This window comes from Hippocampus comes, unplaced genomic scaffold, assembly GCF_001891065.2.
Source record: "Hippocampus comes isolate QL1 unplaced genomic scaffold, H_comes_QL1_v1.1 scaffold95, whole genome shotgun sequence".
NCBI lineage: Eukaryota > Metazoa > Chordata > Actinopteri > Syngnathiformes > Syngnathidae > Hippocampus > Hippocampus comes.
Window position 1 is genome coordinate 21,388 of NW_017805778.1, and position 15,606 is coordinate 36,993.

Below are 15,606 nucleotides of genomic sequence, written 5' to 3' on the forward strand. Positions count from 1 at the left end.
AATACAATATTCAATGGTTTATTAGGATTCTGATTTTTTTTTTAAATTCTAATCTGGCATTCACAGTTTTACAGCCAATTCTTGTCTTAATTTGAGTCACCAACAATGTATTTTGAGCTAAAAATAAAATGTTATCTTGGGTGCTTTTTCTGTTTTGGTCTTGTTTTTTGTAAAAAGACCCCCCCCACCCCCAAGTAATGCAACAGTGCTACTTCAAGGTGTGTGTGTGTGTTTTTTGACTGGTCCAATTTAGACCCGGAATGATTTATAGTCCGAAAAACATGGTGTATATGTGTGTGTGTGTGTGTGTGTGTGTGTGTGTGTGTGTTGTATTAGTGTACATATGTACACAATGATCGTCACTACAGACAAGGAAGACATTATTTCAGTCACATTCAAAGCGTTCACGTGTTGCCACGTCTCATTTGGAATCGCTGTCCACCTCTTTCGTGGTTTTGAAAAAAAATGCCGAAATAAAGTGTTCATCCACTCGGCTGTGGCAGCAGGGTTCATTGGGGGAGTTCGAGAGTTCAGGCCTCCCTTCTCCTCCTTCAGCTGTCCTTGTCTAGCGTGGTGGCCAACGTCACTGTGGTGATGGGCTGCCCGATGCCGTGCACCTGCACTCGCGACATCTTCTTCTGCTCGCACTCCGCCACCAGGCTGTTGAGTTCGGCGGCGCTGTATCCGATCAGGGTCCGCAGGTCGCACACAAACTTGTACACGAAGCGCTTGCCCTGCACCTTGCTGATCATGTCGCCGTCGTAGTAATACCTGCAAGAAGAAGCGGTGAGTGAAGATGCTGCTCAATCTTTTTTTGGAGATATTTTCCCAAAACTGGTTCTCAGATTCCAAATTGTTGCACATTGGAGTACACTTGTCCATCTGAACGCACACAGCGTTGAAATACCGTCCAAGAATACCTGAGGGCTCTGCTGAGTTTCTCGTAATTCATCGTGGGCTTGTTCTTCCGCTGGCCCCACTTTTGTGCCACCAGCTCGGGCTGGTTGAGCTTGAACTCGCCCTCCTCGCCCACCCAGGAAATGCAGTCCCTGGCGTCTTTGTCTGTCAGCAGCTCCAGCAGGAACTGCCACAGCTGGATTTGACCGTTGTTGCCTGTCACCAGAGGAGCAGCTCATTCCTTTTATTTGTTTCATGGCCTCCGCGTCGCTTTCAATTCTTCTTTTTTTGCTCTGAGCAATCGATGCATTTTGTGTGTGTGTGTGAGAATGATGCCATCACAAAAGTGGTGACTAAAACAGTTGACATCATTAAGACACACGACAAACTCAGTTGTGATTGGCCTAAATGTGAAACAACTGTCCGCCCTCTGCCCATTCAACAACTTCTTACATCCTAACAACTTCTTAAATAACTAACTCCATTTTACATTTGTATGGCAATTCAGCTATGCCCTTAGCGTTTCAGGAGGTAAATGTTGCTTGCTGAAGAGAAGTACAAGATTAGTATTGTCTGCTCTGTACAATGCTTGTGTGGGGTTGACCCTACCTGTGCGGTTGCCGGGAGAACTGCGCTCCTCTCCGGAAATGCGGGGCGCTCGGGGTCCGCGGTTCTGCTTCAACACTTTAATGGCCGTGGGCGTGCTGACTTGCGCCGGTATTATCTGCACAGCTGGACAGTCACGGATAAGATTGTACGCTTGTCAGAACAAAGCAACAGTGGAATAATTTGCCTCTCTGGTTTGAGGTAAAGTCTTGTCTTACGTTGATCAATGGTGACAGTGGCGTCCCCCCCGGACTGGTCCTGGCTTGCCAAAACATCTGAGATTCAAAACACGAACGTGAGAATTTGTTCGCAGCCAAATGAACGGAAGCATTGAAAATGACTTACATTTGCGTAAGAGTTCCAGGTGGCTCCAAAGGATCTCTCCGTTTGGCACTTTCTGGAGGAACTCTTCTTGGCTGAAGGCGCAAAGGTTTCGACCGGGGATGTGAATGCTCCCTATTTCCATTTCGTCAATGTTGAATTCTTTCATCACCCACACAGCCCAGTGGATCGCCTGGTCGGCCGTCCACAGAACGGGGTCTAAAAAGAGGGGGGGGGGGGGGGGGGGGGGAGGGGGGGTGGCAAACTAAAATTCGGACTTCAGGACTATACCTGCAAAAAGTACCTCGATACTACGGCAAAATAAAAACTGACAAAACAAACCTAAAATTCATGTACATGACCGTATCCATATCTGTATTTATATTGCACTTGATTGAACGGTGTTTGTTTTCTTTTCTTCTTTCTACCCATTATCTTGCTGCTGTAGACTGTAAATTTCCCCAGTGTGGGACAAATAAAGGACATATCATCATCATCATCATGTGTTACTTCTAAATATTAGGCTACCATACTCTTGACTTTGAACATTTTCAAACACTTTGGAACATCTGCACCAACAACATGAAAGAATGTTTAACAGCATGGAACATTTGAGCACAAAAATAACTTTTGTGCTATAAATACATTTCTATTGGACATTTGGCTTTAACCGAAGCAAACGAAAGCTAACAATTTCCTCTTCCGTCTCACAACCTAAGCAGCATGACATTGGCTGCTAAACTCGAAAAGATGTCATCGACCACAGGCAGATGTTAATTGTTTGGCCTTGGGAGAGGCTTGCCTTCCCCAGGGTGCTCTCATTCCTCACCATATGGGATGCCGAGCCGGACTTGCTCCTTGCGGTACCCTTCCAGCGCAGCGGCCCAGCGCGTCACCTGCTCCGAAGTCTCGTCGGACAGGCCGGATCGCTCCACGGCGATGAGCTGTCCCTCGTCCACCAGCGAGCCCTCCTCCCCCGCCGCATCCGGGTCGATCACCACTTCCACTGTCTCGACGGGCTTCACGATCTCCAAGATGTTCAGCTTCTCGTCGCCTGGATTACGGCGCAAAAGTAGAGAATGCAAATTCGGCTCTTCGAGACTTGGAAGATTGCGGTCTCATCCTTACCTGGTTTGGTGATGAGCTGCAGGCTGAGCTGCACCGTGCCATCTGTTTTGACGCCCTGATCAAAGAGGCTGTGATCTGGGTGCAACTACAAACAAGAAAAGAACAGGTGAGCCCTTTCGCAAAAGGCTGATTCGTTGATTGACCGTTAACTACGCCCTTAAATAATCAAGGTTTCAAGAACCACTCCAACTGTCCACCACCCGTAACGATCTTTTCTTTTCCTTTTGCCACCACAGCGGTGGTGATATGAAAAGTGAGATAACCATAGAATCGGAGATCGAACTTGATTGACAGGAGGAAATTGTCTTGCTACCCGGTCCAATATGAACAAGTGAATAACGCAGATTAATTTTGCCACGCAGATGCAACTTGAAAGTTCAGCAACATCACAGAACGGACTGGGTTCAACTCAAGAGGTTCCGCTGTATTAGGCTTCCAATGTTATACACAATACTGAGGCAGCGGTACAACAAAAGTGTATCCTCTCTTTCAGCCACGAGAGCGAGCTTTCTAAAATGACCACTCAAATATGTGGTTTTACCTGAATGTCCTGCAAGCATATTTCAAATGAATCCAGTGATATTTGGAGACGAGGCTCCAACAACTTCTTCAAATTGCCGACTGGCTCGTTGATGTCGATGTCTTGCTGGATCAGATCTGCCGCCATGATGGTCTGTTCCTCCATGCTTCTGGCGAGACAAGACGAGATATTAGAACCGCGAAGCGACGCGACAGGAATGGACGAAGGTTATGGAAAAGAAGTTCAAGTGTCCTCACCCCTCCTCTATGCATGCTTGTTTTTCCCGTTCGTCAATCTCGATCTCTATCATTTCTTCTGATCCACCCTTGGACATTGTCTCTCAAAAGAGTGGCGAGCTGCAGGAAGGGGGACGTTGAAAGGATTTATTTCAAAATTTTGTGAGGTAATTTCACGCCATTGCTCAGTGTTACCTCAGTTTTATTTTAATACCACAACACAACATTCGACACAGTCAATAATAATGAATGATGCCCTAAATGTTTTTAGCCTTGACATGAAACAATGAGAATATTTACAAATAGTTGTTTCCAGCAACACTGACAAAGCGGGTGAATCTCCAAGGGAGGTGAATGCACACCTTCCTTCCAAATTATTTTGTACTCTTCTCCTGAGGGCTGCCTTTGTCATGAATGCCCCTCTGAAGCTACGGAAGCCCTCTGTGGGCGATGGCTTGTGCTGTGAGATGAAACTATAAAAAATGACACGGACATTTTTATTGGAACATCTGAACCCGGGCCACACGAAAACCAGTTCAAGAGCATCCGCTCTTGTTTTGTGAATGTGATTAGTTGAGTTTAAACACTGCTACATCCCCAGTCTTCAAAGGATGTGCACAGCACATTTGTGCGACCAAATTATTTTTGTTATGTTTTACTTCCCCTCCAGGGAAGATTTTCAGTGGGAGCAGGGGTGTGATATAGGTCATATTAGTATTGGACAAAGTTTTTAAGTGATTTATCTTGGTCCCATTTTTATGTGTATAAAATATATATATAGATCATTTGAAGAGGGCTGTGTAGGCTTTTTACATCCAAAGGTATCACTTGTTTATCCACCCGTGTCATTTTGAAAATAGTCATATGAGTATTTCATTTATTGGGAGCTGTTATTCAAAAGGTCATCATTGTTTCAAAGAAAAAAATGTTCTGAAATGACATTTTTTATACTCATAAGGCAAAAATATAGTCTTTACCGTTGCTGTCCAAAAATAAAACTTCATGTTTTGCAACATGCTTTTTGAAGATGCTGATCATTTTTAGATACATAGGAATTTCTCTAATTAGCCAATGTGCCTCTTCCATGAAAATGAACAAAAACGCATTTTAAGTTTTTGAAAAGTTGGTTGTTTTGACCCTTTTACAAATGGTCCTGATACTCAAACTGTTTTTCCCCATTAATGCCAGTAAAGACTGCCTCATGTTGTTGTTGCAAGACACCGGCAGAACCTGAGATCCAAAGTGCCAGGATATGGCAGACATCTTTCATTTCGACAAAAGCGATAAAATAGATTAGTGTTATCTCTGAGGTATGTATAATTGTGTGCAAGTATAAGAACAATCACATGTCTTTAACGTAATGAATGTATAAATACGTGAGTGTAATGGGTTTAATGAGTAGTTCGGATCATCTATGCACTTGTATCAATCAGTATTCAGTGGAGGTTGAAGGGCAATAAATGTAAATTGTACAACTGACATGGTTTCTATGAAGTTTGTCTCCATCATTGTTAGGGATGTCTTGATAACATTTTTTGGGACCGGAGTCTGAGGGCAAGTCACTTGATTTTGAGAATCTGCTGATACAGAGTTTTGATCAATCCCGCTGCAATAAAATGCAATGAAGAACAAAAACAAGACCACGTCCAAATTGTCTAAACTATCACATTTATTTTGTTTCTTTTGAACTAAGGAACCCCAAGATGATACATTTCCAGATTCCTGTAAATCAGCAGTCATTGAAATTGGGTAAAGAACTATATTTTAATCTTGACTTTAGAAAATAAGAAACATTTTAAAATCTGATATTTTTCAGCCGATACCGATGAGCTGAGTGGTTGGCCCTGATTTACGATCATGTCGATCGTATTGGGACAACTCTAATCACGATGCATTTTGTCCTTACCATTATGCAAGTGTGTTTCAGGGGGCCCTTATCATTCTTCGCATGTGAGTTTTACAAATCTTGTTGATCAAATTACAATTGCATTGGGCATCCATGGAACGACTGTATTTACCTTCACTTTACTATTATGGCCTAAAATTATCCATAATCATGAACATTTTCAAAATTTGACATCCAAGTATGGCTGAATGTCTCCGATGCTGAAAACGGAGACATTTAGAGTTAGTTAAAGTTATCTTATTATATGAAAACGACACTTTTGAAAGGGAAGCTATCCCGTCGAATATTAATGGTCAACCTCTTGAATCCTCTTTGATCATAGGACACTGTCAATTGTGTTTTATGAAGGTCATGACTGGGGAGGTATCCATAAAATGCTCTTAAAGTTAAGGGAAGGTGGTTTAGGTATTCATAGCATGCTGGGAATGTTATAAATGGGTGTAGTGTGTCTTCGAGGCGGTGGCCCTGTCAGCCTCCACTATCGTGCTATGCCGCCTGGGACCGTCGACAGCTAACGGCTAACGTTAGCACACTCGAGGGCGAGGCTTTGGCGTCTTAAGGCCAAACGCTAGGCCAGCGCACAAGAAAAAGTGCCCACCCCAAAAAGTACACGTAGACGTTGCGAGAGTGGAGATGAATAAGCCACGAACTAAACGTCAGGCCGAGTAAGATACTCGGTGACGCCGAGAGTGAACAAAGTTAGCAACACATTTGCAAAGCGGCGCTGTCGGTCTTGGCGTGGGGCGAGGCAAGCCCTTGTTACACAACCGCGGCTCCACCGTAAGCACAAGAAACGGGACCCGATTTTCCGAAACGCACGCGCGGCTTCGTACTTTTCAAAAAGACGAGCGTTAAGTAGCACTTGAACTCTGAATGGGGGAAAAGTTTGAGAAACGGAAATAGAATAAACGGAAACAAAACAGCATAGGGCAAATGGAAAGGAGCCGGAAATCCTGGCAAAGGTTTACTGCGTTGATAGACTTCCGAGAGCAGCCGTCTGGGCAGCACACGCGTTTACGGTGACACCACTAAGTCCGCGGAAAGACTAAAATCGAGATCCACTCTTGTATTTTATTGTATGATACTTTAGATTTGGCGCTAACGGTTGATATAACGCGGCGAGGGGATCGAACGACGCCCTTTATCGTTTAACGACGTGTACTACGCACTGTTTGGGGCAGCGGGCGGGCTTGGCTAACACCGCTCGCGACAGGGCTAACTTTTGTCTGGAAAAGACGTTCAGCCATTTACCTTCGTGTATATCCTCAAGATGCTAACACTGGTTGTTGGCCGTTTGGATAAACACAATGGGACGTTCCCTTTCAAGACTGGGCAGGCGGCTACCGCTCTCGGCTAACGATTGCTAGCTCGCTAAGCTAGTGGCAAAACAGCGGGAAGACAGCGAGCACGAGCGAAGCTAACAAAATGGACTTTATTCTACTTCGTTTAGGAGCAACTCCAGTGTATTCAGAAACGACCATACCTCTTAAACGTGGAGCCTTGGGTTTAAAATCTGGAAATGTGTTCAATTCGAGGCGGTAGGCTTGACTATATTCTCTCAGTCGAGGCGAACTTTTTGGTCAACTACTACTACTACAACACAGTACAAACACAAGAGAGCGGAGGGCGGAGACTAACTGGCATGACTGAACTTACTTTAAAACTTGTATGGGGAAAACAAGGGCACATTTTTCAAGTTGGTTGGCCATAATTTAATGTACAGTAGTTCATTGTGGCGCGTCGTATCGTGTCAAAAAAGCAGTTTTATCTTGGTAAATTAATATTTTTTTTGTAATTCTTTATAGTGTTGGGGAAATGCCGGATCAAATATAGGAAACAGCATAGACAGCAATCAACTCGACCAAGAAGTTTAAAAATTGCTACTCGCACATATTGTGCAACAAGTGTACCCACCCAAATTCCCATAGAACCTATAAATTGACGAGTTCGATGATTGTTAATGGATGTGCATGTCTAACAGTAACAAAATTGCATCTATAAAACAGTTGCATAACAATTTAGTTTTGCCGTTTCATCGTTCACAATTGTGTTCAGTTTACATCAGCTAGCAGAATTTGTAATATTTAACCCATTTAATCCCAAATTTTTCCCAGACATTTAAAAGTCAAAATCAGGTGTCATTGGTAGCCCTTTTAAGAAATCAGTAATAACAATTTTTAGAGCCCTGTAAATTAAATCATTGTTGTCCTTCACAAATGTGACCGGTGGGATTAAATGGGTTAACACTCATAACAGGGTTTTATCCTTGGGCTTTGTTTTAGCATTGTTTTATATGTACCGTTTTTAAGTTAATATTTTTGGTTTAACTGTCTTTATTTTCATGTTTCTGTTTTTTTAACTTTTAAATTCAGCAGTTTGTATGCAGCTGTAGTTGTTTTTAAAGTGCTCAATAAATTTGAGTTGAGTACCATCCTTCAATGAAAACATGAATGATCTGGCAAAACAGATTTTTTTAAAGGGATTCTAATTTACTGGTAAGGCATTTCAGAACAGCACGATCATTGAACAAAACAAGAAAATTATCCACATTGGTGGATAATTTCGTGTCTTCAATGAATCTAACATGTTTTGGCGATGTGAGAGGACGTTCACACAAGATGGACAAAATCCAAACTTCACACCTTTTCTCTGTTGAGCTCAAGTGTAAACAGATAAATCAGCTAAATTAAATAAACAGATTTCTCTTTGCTCTCCTGTGCATCTGTATCAAATTCTATAATGCAATTCAATTACTTTTTAGAAACTAGGAAAACTTGGAACTATTTAATTGGTAAATCCTTCTACACCCCAACATATATTTGCATATACAGTATTGTATTTTATTTGTCAGTTGGAATAATGACATTTACTGGATACTAAAGATACATCTGTCCTATATTTACAAAAGATGTGTATTAGTGTGTTTAAGTGGGCACGTACAAAACTCCACACAATCTGTGTCCAAATCCATTGGCCGCATCCTTCAAAGGCCGAATTTGAGGACATCATGACTTAACTTCCCCTTGTACCTCAACTGCACGCTGCTCTCCACATTCACGGCCTCGAATGTGGCCTTTGTTTCCATGGAGATGGCCCCTGAGGGAAGGCTGCTTTGGATCGCACTTTCGTAGCCCACATTGCTCTATTCTTCTTCAAGCTTGTCCGAATTCGCCACGGTTTACGCAGCCCATGAAGAGAAACCTTCGAATGACTCAGTCCCGAGCGTACCTCGGAGGATGTAGCCTACAAATTGGGACGCAGCACTGGAGATCTTTTTTTTTTTCCTGGAGCGATTTACAATTGGACCTATTCAGTCAAACATATCTTTCATTCAAAGATTATCGTCAATTTAAGGGCCCACACAGATCAATGCAATTATGAAAAAATGCTGAAGATTAATTTAGCACAGTCCTTGAAAGATACTCATCTACCTCTTATTTTGAAAGCCATTTCAGACTGAAATGCCCAGCGATGTATATTTTTGGTAAAAGAGTTTCCCTTTCAAAATAAAGGTGATTTTTCTTGTGTTGCATCGTTTGAACATTTGAGTGCTGTACATTTCCCTGTTTATGACAAATCTTGAGAACCATGTGAAACAAATGATTTAAGAGTGAACAGCGACGATCCTTGTCAATATGAAATTGTTTTCTTTTCCATTCGAAAGTGTTTCAACCTGGTAGTAATATACAGTAATACGGGCGAAAGGATTACATTTAGCTCCCGATAAAGCATTGTTTCTCCTAGAACGCTAATCACCGTTGGCTGAAACTGTTCTTTTATTGTGAAGGGGTGGGACGGAAAGCGTGGGGTTGCTTGTAGAGCACAGGCTAGCCAAGATGGCGGAGTACTTGGCGTCGATTTTTGGGACAGAGAAAGACAAGTAAGCAATTTTATCAACAATTTGTCGTTTAGTAAAATCGACTCTGTATGTTTTACGTCCATAGGTGCTCCCATGCTCTTGTGAGCATTCTGTGGTACAGCTTTTGAAGAGCTACATTATTGGCGGCTAACGCTAGGTAGCGTTAGCTAGCTGGCTACCTAGAAAATGCCGCGCTGCTTACATTTCTTGGCCTGCAACGTCAACCTGCCGAATAGTTCTGGAATGCTCCTACAAGTTACTGTTGCTTATTAAAATTACAATAGTTTGATGGGTTGAGTCACTGGGAGTGGTGTTTTTATGGATTAGGCGCCTAAATGGTTGCATTCAAGTCAAGTCTTTGTTTGAATGAAAACGATGGGTAGCATGCTATGTAGCATCTCGACCACCTTCTTATCGCAGTACAGGAGCACATTAGACACATGTACCCCCGATACGGATATAAATTGAATTATAATATTATTATGATTATAATTATTTAGCTTTAGCATAAAAATACATTCGCCTTCTTGCCGGTGCTCACTTTCGTGAGGAGTATTCCCTTATTACATTCTCAGTAGATTCTAGATTTATCGAATTATTGTTATAATTGTTTTTACACTTGTGTTTTGAAGTTCTTTTGCATCGTAATTATTGTGAAAAATCATGAACAAATTCAGTGTCTTCACATAGATTAATTTAGTCTTTAATCTTCTGAAACATTTTACGACAAGGTTAAGTGCTGTTTTGTTGGCAAAAGGGGAGTTGTACAAAATATTAACATCAGGAGTGTTTTATAATTGAGGCACACATGATTTGAGGTAAACTATTTTTTTTCCGCCTGCTATATAAATGAACTTGAATCAAAGGTTGGTAGTTCTTTTTTTCCCCCTCTATTTAGGTCCCATAATATTGAGAGGGGGGAAAAAAGAATTTGTTTAGAAAATAAGACCACCTCTTGATTAGGGCTGCCAAAAATGATGAAGGGCAGTGTAGAAACATAATGCAAAATCTCTACAAGTGTCCACATTTTCAAATGATGACTTCTCCAACATTCCTCTGAGTTTTGAGACGCCCGGCTATTCTTTACAAGTCTTTACCTCAACTGAACGTTGGACTCTCTCTTGTGCTTCCCTCTCCAGAGTAAATTGCTCCTTTTATTTTAAAATTGGTGCCTGTCGACATGGTGACCGCTGTTCCAGATTACACAATAAACCCACTTTCAGCCAGGTAAATGAATCTTTTTGTATCCTACATGTTAAATATCGCATCAGATACCACCCATATAATGTAATGAGGTAAGATGCATTTTCACTGAGTACTGATTTGATTTGAAATGTTTATTATCTTTGTAGTTGCAATGTTGTAGACCAGCAATTTGGCTTCACGTAAGGGTCGAAATTTTGCGATTCTCTCTGAATGAAAACTCTCCAACCAAAATAATAGAGATATAGTTTTAAAATTAGTGGAAAAAAATATTTCATTGAGTGATTCTATTAGTTCTCATGAGATTGTACCGATGTTCCTAATGTCCACCGAGTATATAACTGCTCTGTCGGAGGACACGGAATTGAAGTTGTCGGGCTGCCTCCATTACAAGTCATTAGAAAGCCTCCTGAATTTTGTGCACATTGGTTTTCAGACCATCGCCCTCCTGAACATTTACCGCAACCCTCAGAACAGCGCCCAGTCTGCTGATGGCCTCACCTGTAAGCATCTTAATATGTCGTTGGAATAAATGCGCTGATATCACAAGTACCGGCGTGTGCCTCACTGTCGTTCTCCGTTGTGTCCACCAGGTGCCATCAGTGACATGGAAATGCAGGAGCACTATGATGAGTTTTTCGAGGTAAGCTTTCTTGTACATTGATGCTTTCCAGAGCATCAGTTTCTTTCAGGACACGGATAAGATGATGCCTGATTGTTCCCCCGCCGCGCTCTTAGGAGGTCTTCACAGAAATGGAGGAGAAGTATGGCGAGGTGGAGGAAATGAATGTGTGCGACAACCTGGGAGACCACCTTGTGGGGAACGTATATGTTAAGGTGGGTATCTGGTGTCTCTCTTTTCTATTTACTCATTATTATTATTATTTTTTTTTATGTTGTGATTGTTCCCTTGTAGTTCCGTTGTGAGGAGGATGCTGAGAAAGCCGTGATCGACCTGAACAATCGCTGGTTCAACGGGCAGCCCATCCATGCTGAGCTTTCTCCTGTCACAGACTTCAGGGAAGCTTGCTGTCGCCAGTATGAAATGGGGTGAGTGTGTGTGTGTGTGTGTGTGTGTGTGTGTGTATGTATGTGCCCCTGAGGCTTTGCTGATCGCCCTCATGATCCTCAAGTTCAGCTGGGATTTGTATGATGAAAGAGACTCGGGGAATGACTGCTGGGTAATGTTCAAACACTTTCATTTTTAAACGCACAAGCTGACAAACTCAAGTACAAAGTCATCTTCGGTTTATGATGGACTTCCGTCTTTGGAATCATTGTGACAAAAAACACCCACAGTGTTTTAATCCCTGGACTGTAATTTAAACTCTGAAAATGTTGTGCAACTTTAGATTCTTTTGAGTTACTGTAATTTAAACTCTGAATGTTTTGTGCAACTTTAGATTCTGTTGAGTTTATTTTTGTCCCATTCGTTTGTTTTGGACTGAATTTTCAAGTACACCTCAAGCTCCCCAGAAAAAAAGATCTTGAGCCTGTTTAGTCAGCATCAGAGTTTTAATAGTTTTTATTTGTTATTGTAGTTAGTTTTTGTTTGTTCGTTTTAACTTCTAAATTCAGAAATAAAATGTGCTACTTGAACCTGCTGTGGCAACACAACATAACCTTGAACGCAGTAGTATAATAAATACTAAGTTTAGAAATCAATGAATAATTGTTTTTTCAATCTCAATCAAAATAATTGTGATTTTTGTTGTTGTTTTTTTGTTTTTGGTTTTTTTTTGGTCAATAATCCTCCAGCGCCAGTAATCTCACCGATACATTTCAAGTGTCTGAAATGACTGTCCTCTTGACAGCTTGTATGCTTTCTGTGCTCTGAGTGTTCCTCTTTCCACAGGGAATGCACTCGAGGTGGCTTCTGCAATTTCATGCATCTGAAGCCCATCTCTCGTGAGCTGAGGAGAGAGTTGTATGGACGTCGCCGGAAGGGAGGGTACGTTTACACAGATGCTTGTCTAGTAAACCATGAGAGTGTTACAAATGTCCCAGAATCGTGTAACACGGTTTTGTGATTGTGCACATGCAAGCTGCGCGGTGTTGATGCTTTGCTGATTTTGTTTTGTGTTGGCGCAGACCACGGTTCGTCAATCCAAATTCATTTGCATTTAGAAGTGATTGATAATTTGCTCCTCCTCCTCCGTGTAGCCGTCACAGGTCCCGGTCACGCTCCAGAGACCGGCGATCCCGCTCAAGGGACCGGGACAGAGGAGGCCGAGGGGGCGGACGCGACCACGATAGACGCCGCTCCAGGGATAGAGAGCGTTCGGGACGTTTCTGAACCACAAGCCAGGACAACTTGCTTCCTTGTACCATTCTCACCAATTGTTGTTTTTGCCTCTCTCTCTCTCTTTTTTTTTCTTCTTCTTTTTTTAAATTTTTTAAAAGTTTGTACCCTCCCGCTTATATTGTAGGAAGAATTGAGTGGTGCCAGATGTTGAAGCTGTGACGGCTGTAAGTAACTTGTTATGTTCTGAAATGACTTTCACCCCATTAAAATTTTTATGTAATGATGTGTGATGTCAGTAATTTGTCTATGTAACTTTTTAGGCCTTGTCTGGTGTCAGTTTTAATATATTAACACTCTCATATTGAATTTATGACATTTATCCAATTATACTTTTGAACACTGTTCGAGACCCATTTGAGCAGGGTGCTATCAAGTGCGGTGAGAAGGGCGCTCTTAACGAGCTATGCTGGTTTAGGGACTCGAACAAAGGGCTTTTTGGTGATGCTGATGTTCTTATCGACTCATCCATAGCTTGTAAATTACTGAACAACACAATTTCTTATACCTGATATACCGCACTGTTGATCTGAACTGCATCAAACTCACAATGCTGGACCCCCACAAAGCAAAATTGGGATCAGGAAACGAGCCTTGTCGTGGACAACAAAAATCACGGAGTTGGTCAAGATCTGCAAGGCAATGACATCATGTTTGTGTATATTATGGATACTATAAAAACAAAATCTTGTGATAAAAGAAAAAAATAGGCACCAAGGTTTTCTCTGTAAGATACTGGGTAACACGTGAGTGGTAGAAAATGTGGAATGAAAGATGAGAATGAATTTCTTATTCCCCTTTCCTACCTTCGCATCCTGTTTAGAAAGTAAGCTGTAAATTGCTGGCAAGCAACACATACCGAGTCACATTTTAAAATTGCCCGACAGGATCAGCTCGCTGTTCCTCGATTAACGTCAGCATTTTCCCTTCCTCTGATTGGTTGGTCAGAACAAGCTCTATTGTGATAATCAGCACTTCCATTGAGTGACGTCTTTCGTTTGCAACTTTTTATATGCTTTGGTCGTGTTAAGACAGAGTAATTCTGACCTTCTCCACCTGTCGCTGTAACAAGTGACCCAGCATTTATGGCCGAAAGTGTGCTATGGACACAAATGTGTGCTTTCACACAGTGACACGGCATCCCGCAATCCGATAATAAGATGTACCGAAATACTTATCAAACCGTGACAAGTGATTGTCAATGAATGTGATAATGATTTGAGTTTCATTTTCCACCCTTCCTCCCTTATTTACTTTCCGTCTCTGCTTTGACGCCCTCAAAAAAGCAGAAGAGGACAGACACGTGCCATCATTCGATGACCACAAACCCGTGTCTGTGTGTCCTTGTGTGTGTCTGGTGACGAACAGCGTATGTGAATTCATACAGATGACGCATGTCCACTTCCCTCCCGGCATTTCACGCACTCCTGTGCCTGCTGCGAATAATTGCAAAAGCTGGCAGTTCAGTTGTCGCCTCGGAGCCAAGAGTCTCGTGAGGGCTGAAAAGAAAAAGTACTTTTCAGAGCATGTGATGCATGCGTAGGGCCTGGTCAAATGTCCTCAAAACCATGCCGGCTCGAACAGTGTGTTTTGAGTTGAGTTGCTCAAATTCCTTTTCCTCCACCAATATTTACAATGGAGCTTGTGCAAGGGTTGGTTGTGTTTAGCTGCTCGCATTATTCCTTTTAAAATTAGACTAAAGAGGACCAAAAAAAAAATCCTAGGTTCTGCCGTTGGCTAGGGTACAGGGCCTATTGGTTAAAATAAATCATTTTAAACTAAAGAAAAATCTTTCATTTGGGTTGATATGCTGCGTCAACGCGCCGGTGTATGCTCCACTCGATATAATTGAATGAAAAGTGAATATGGCTTTGTAAATGTATACGATGCATTTAAAGCAGTATATAAGTGCACTCCGCTGACCATTTAAATATTTCGATAAAATTGGATTTTTCATGTCTGATTATGACGTGTTTATTCGCAAAGGCTCAAGAAGCGACTCGAGCGTCATTTGCTGATGTTAGTACGGATGGCAAATGGAGAATTTGGGTGCGAGTCTGAGCTCCAGCAATTACTATAAGAAGCTGCAAGTTATGTATGAATCTACGTTATATATATTTGGGGTTAATTGCTTTCCTTGACTTCCTCTGAATTCCTCAAGTCATTGTCATCAGGAGTTGTGACATATCGATATAATTGAATGAAAAGTGAATATGGCTTTGTAAATGTATACGATGCATTTAAAGCAGTATATAAGTGCACTCCGCTGACCATTTAAATATTGAGATAAAATTGGATTTTTCATGTGTCTGATTATGACGTGTGTATTCGGAAAGGCTCAAGAAGCGACTCGAGCGTCATTGGCTGATGTTAGTACGGATGGCAAATGGAGAATTTGGGTGCGAGTCTGAGCTCCAGCAATTACTATAAGAAGCTGCAAGGTTATGTATGAATCTACGTATATATATTTGGGGTTAATTGCTTTCCTTGACTTCCTCTGAATTCCTCAAGTCATTGTCATCAGGAGTTGTGACATATGTGTTGCTTTCAGTGGTACGATGTAAATGGGTTGACTGTGTTTCTAATCGGACCAAGGACACAGGGAGACGTGATCCATTCACACCGCAC

General features: G+C 41.9%; 2 protein-coding genes across 9 annotated transcripts; one reads left to right on the forward strand and one right to left on the reverse strand.

The window, feature by feature from the left end:
• Nucleotides 1-313: 313 nt before the first annotated feature.
• On the reverse strand, nucleotides 314-7,211 carry gabpa (GA binding protein transcription factor subunit alpha). 7 transcript variants are annotated; one of them, XM_019884691.1, is made up of 11 exons: nucleotides 7,098-7,205; nucleotides 4,075-4,181; nucleotides 3,730-3,828; nucleotides 3,494-3,641; nucleotides 2,953-3,037; nucleotides 2,654-2,878; nucleotides 1,849-2,043; nucleotides 1,722-1,778; nucleotides 1,507-1,629; nucleotides 921-1,113; nucleotides 314-771 (listed from the first exon to the last, which is right to left on the reverse strand). In XM_019884691.1, exons 3-11 carry the CDS (start codon nucleotides 3,804-3,806, stop codon nucleotides 552-554), a joined length of 1,323 nt encoding a protein of 440 aa, XP_019740250.1. In that variant the 5' UTR covers nucleotides 3,807-3,828; nucleotides 4,075-4,181; nucleotides 7,098-7,205; the 3' UTR covers nucleotides 314-551. The 7 variants fall into 7 exon arrangements, with proteins under 7 accessions (XP_019740250.1, XP_019740253.1, XP_019740247.1 ...); XM_019884694.1 differs by having other exon boundaries at nucleotides 3,494-3,638; nucleotides 4,071-4,181; XM_019884688.1 differs by having other exon boundaries at nucleotides 4,071-4,181.
• Nucleotides 7,212-9,387: 2,176 nt separating this feature from the next.
• On the forward strand, nucleotides 9,388-13,206 carry u2af1 (U2 small nuclear RNA auxiliary factor 1). Of its 2 annotated transcripts, none has more exons than XM_019884695.1 (8): nucleotides 9,388-9,494; nucleotides 10,613-10,700; nucleotides 11,113-11,179; nucleotides 11,270-11,319; nucleotides 11,415-11,513; nucleotides 11,593-11,726; nucleotides 12,532-12,626; nucleotides 12,834-13,206. In XM_019884695.1, the coding sequence occupies exons 1-8, from the start codon at nucleotides 9,451-9,453 to the stop codon at nucleotides 13,103-13,105; spliced, it is 849 nt and encodes a 282-aa protein (XP_019740254.1). In that variant the 5' UTR covers nucleotides 9,388-9,450; the 3' UTR covers nucleotides 13,106-13,206. The 2 variants fall into 2 exon arrangements, with proteins under 2 accessions (XP_019740254.1, XP_019740255.1); XM_019884696.1 differs by having other exon boundaries at nucleotides 12,532-12,627; nucleotides 12,840-13,079.
• The last annotated feature ends 2,400 nt before the right edge of the window (nucleotides 13,207-15,606 follow it).

Excerpts from the sequence above, each read along its gene's own strand:
- gabpa (XM_019884687.1), bottom strand. The coding sequence starts at position 3,806 with ATGTCCAAGGGTGGATCAGAAGAAATGATAGAGATCGAGATTGACGAA. Across the intron at positions 2,879-2,952 it reads GCAGCTCATCACCAAACCAG|GCGACGAGAAGCTGAACATC; the intron begins GTAAGGATGAGA and ends GCCGTAATCCAG. Across the intron at positions 1,779-1,848 it reads CCTGGAACTCTTACGCAAAT|ATGTTTTGGCAAGCCAGGAC; the intron begins GTAAGTCATTTT and ends TTTGAATCTCAG.
- u2af1 (XM_019884695.1), top strand. The coding sequence starts at position 9,451 with ATGGCGGAGTACTTGGCGTCGATTTTTGGGACAGAGAAAGACAA. Across the intron at positions 11,514-11,592 it reads TGGGGAACGTATATGTTAAG|TTCCGTTGTGAGGAGGATGC; the intron begins GTGGGTATCTGG and ends GTTCCCTTGTAG. Across the intron at positions 12,627-12,833 it reads TGGACGTCGCCGGAAGGGAG|GTGTAGCCGTCACAGGTCCC; the intron begins GGTACGTTTACA and ends TCCTCCTCCTCC.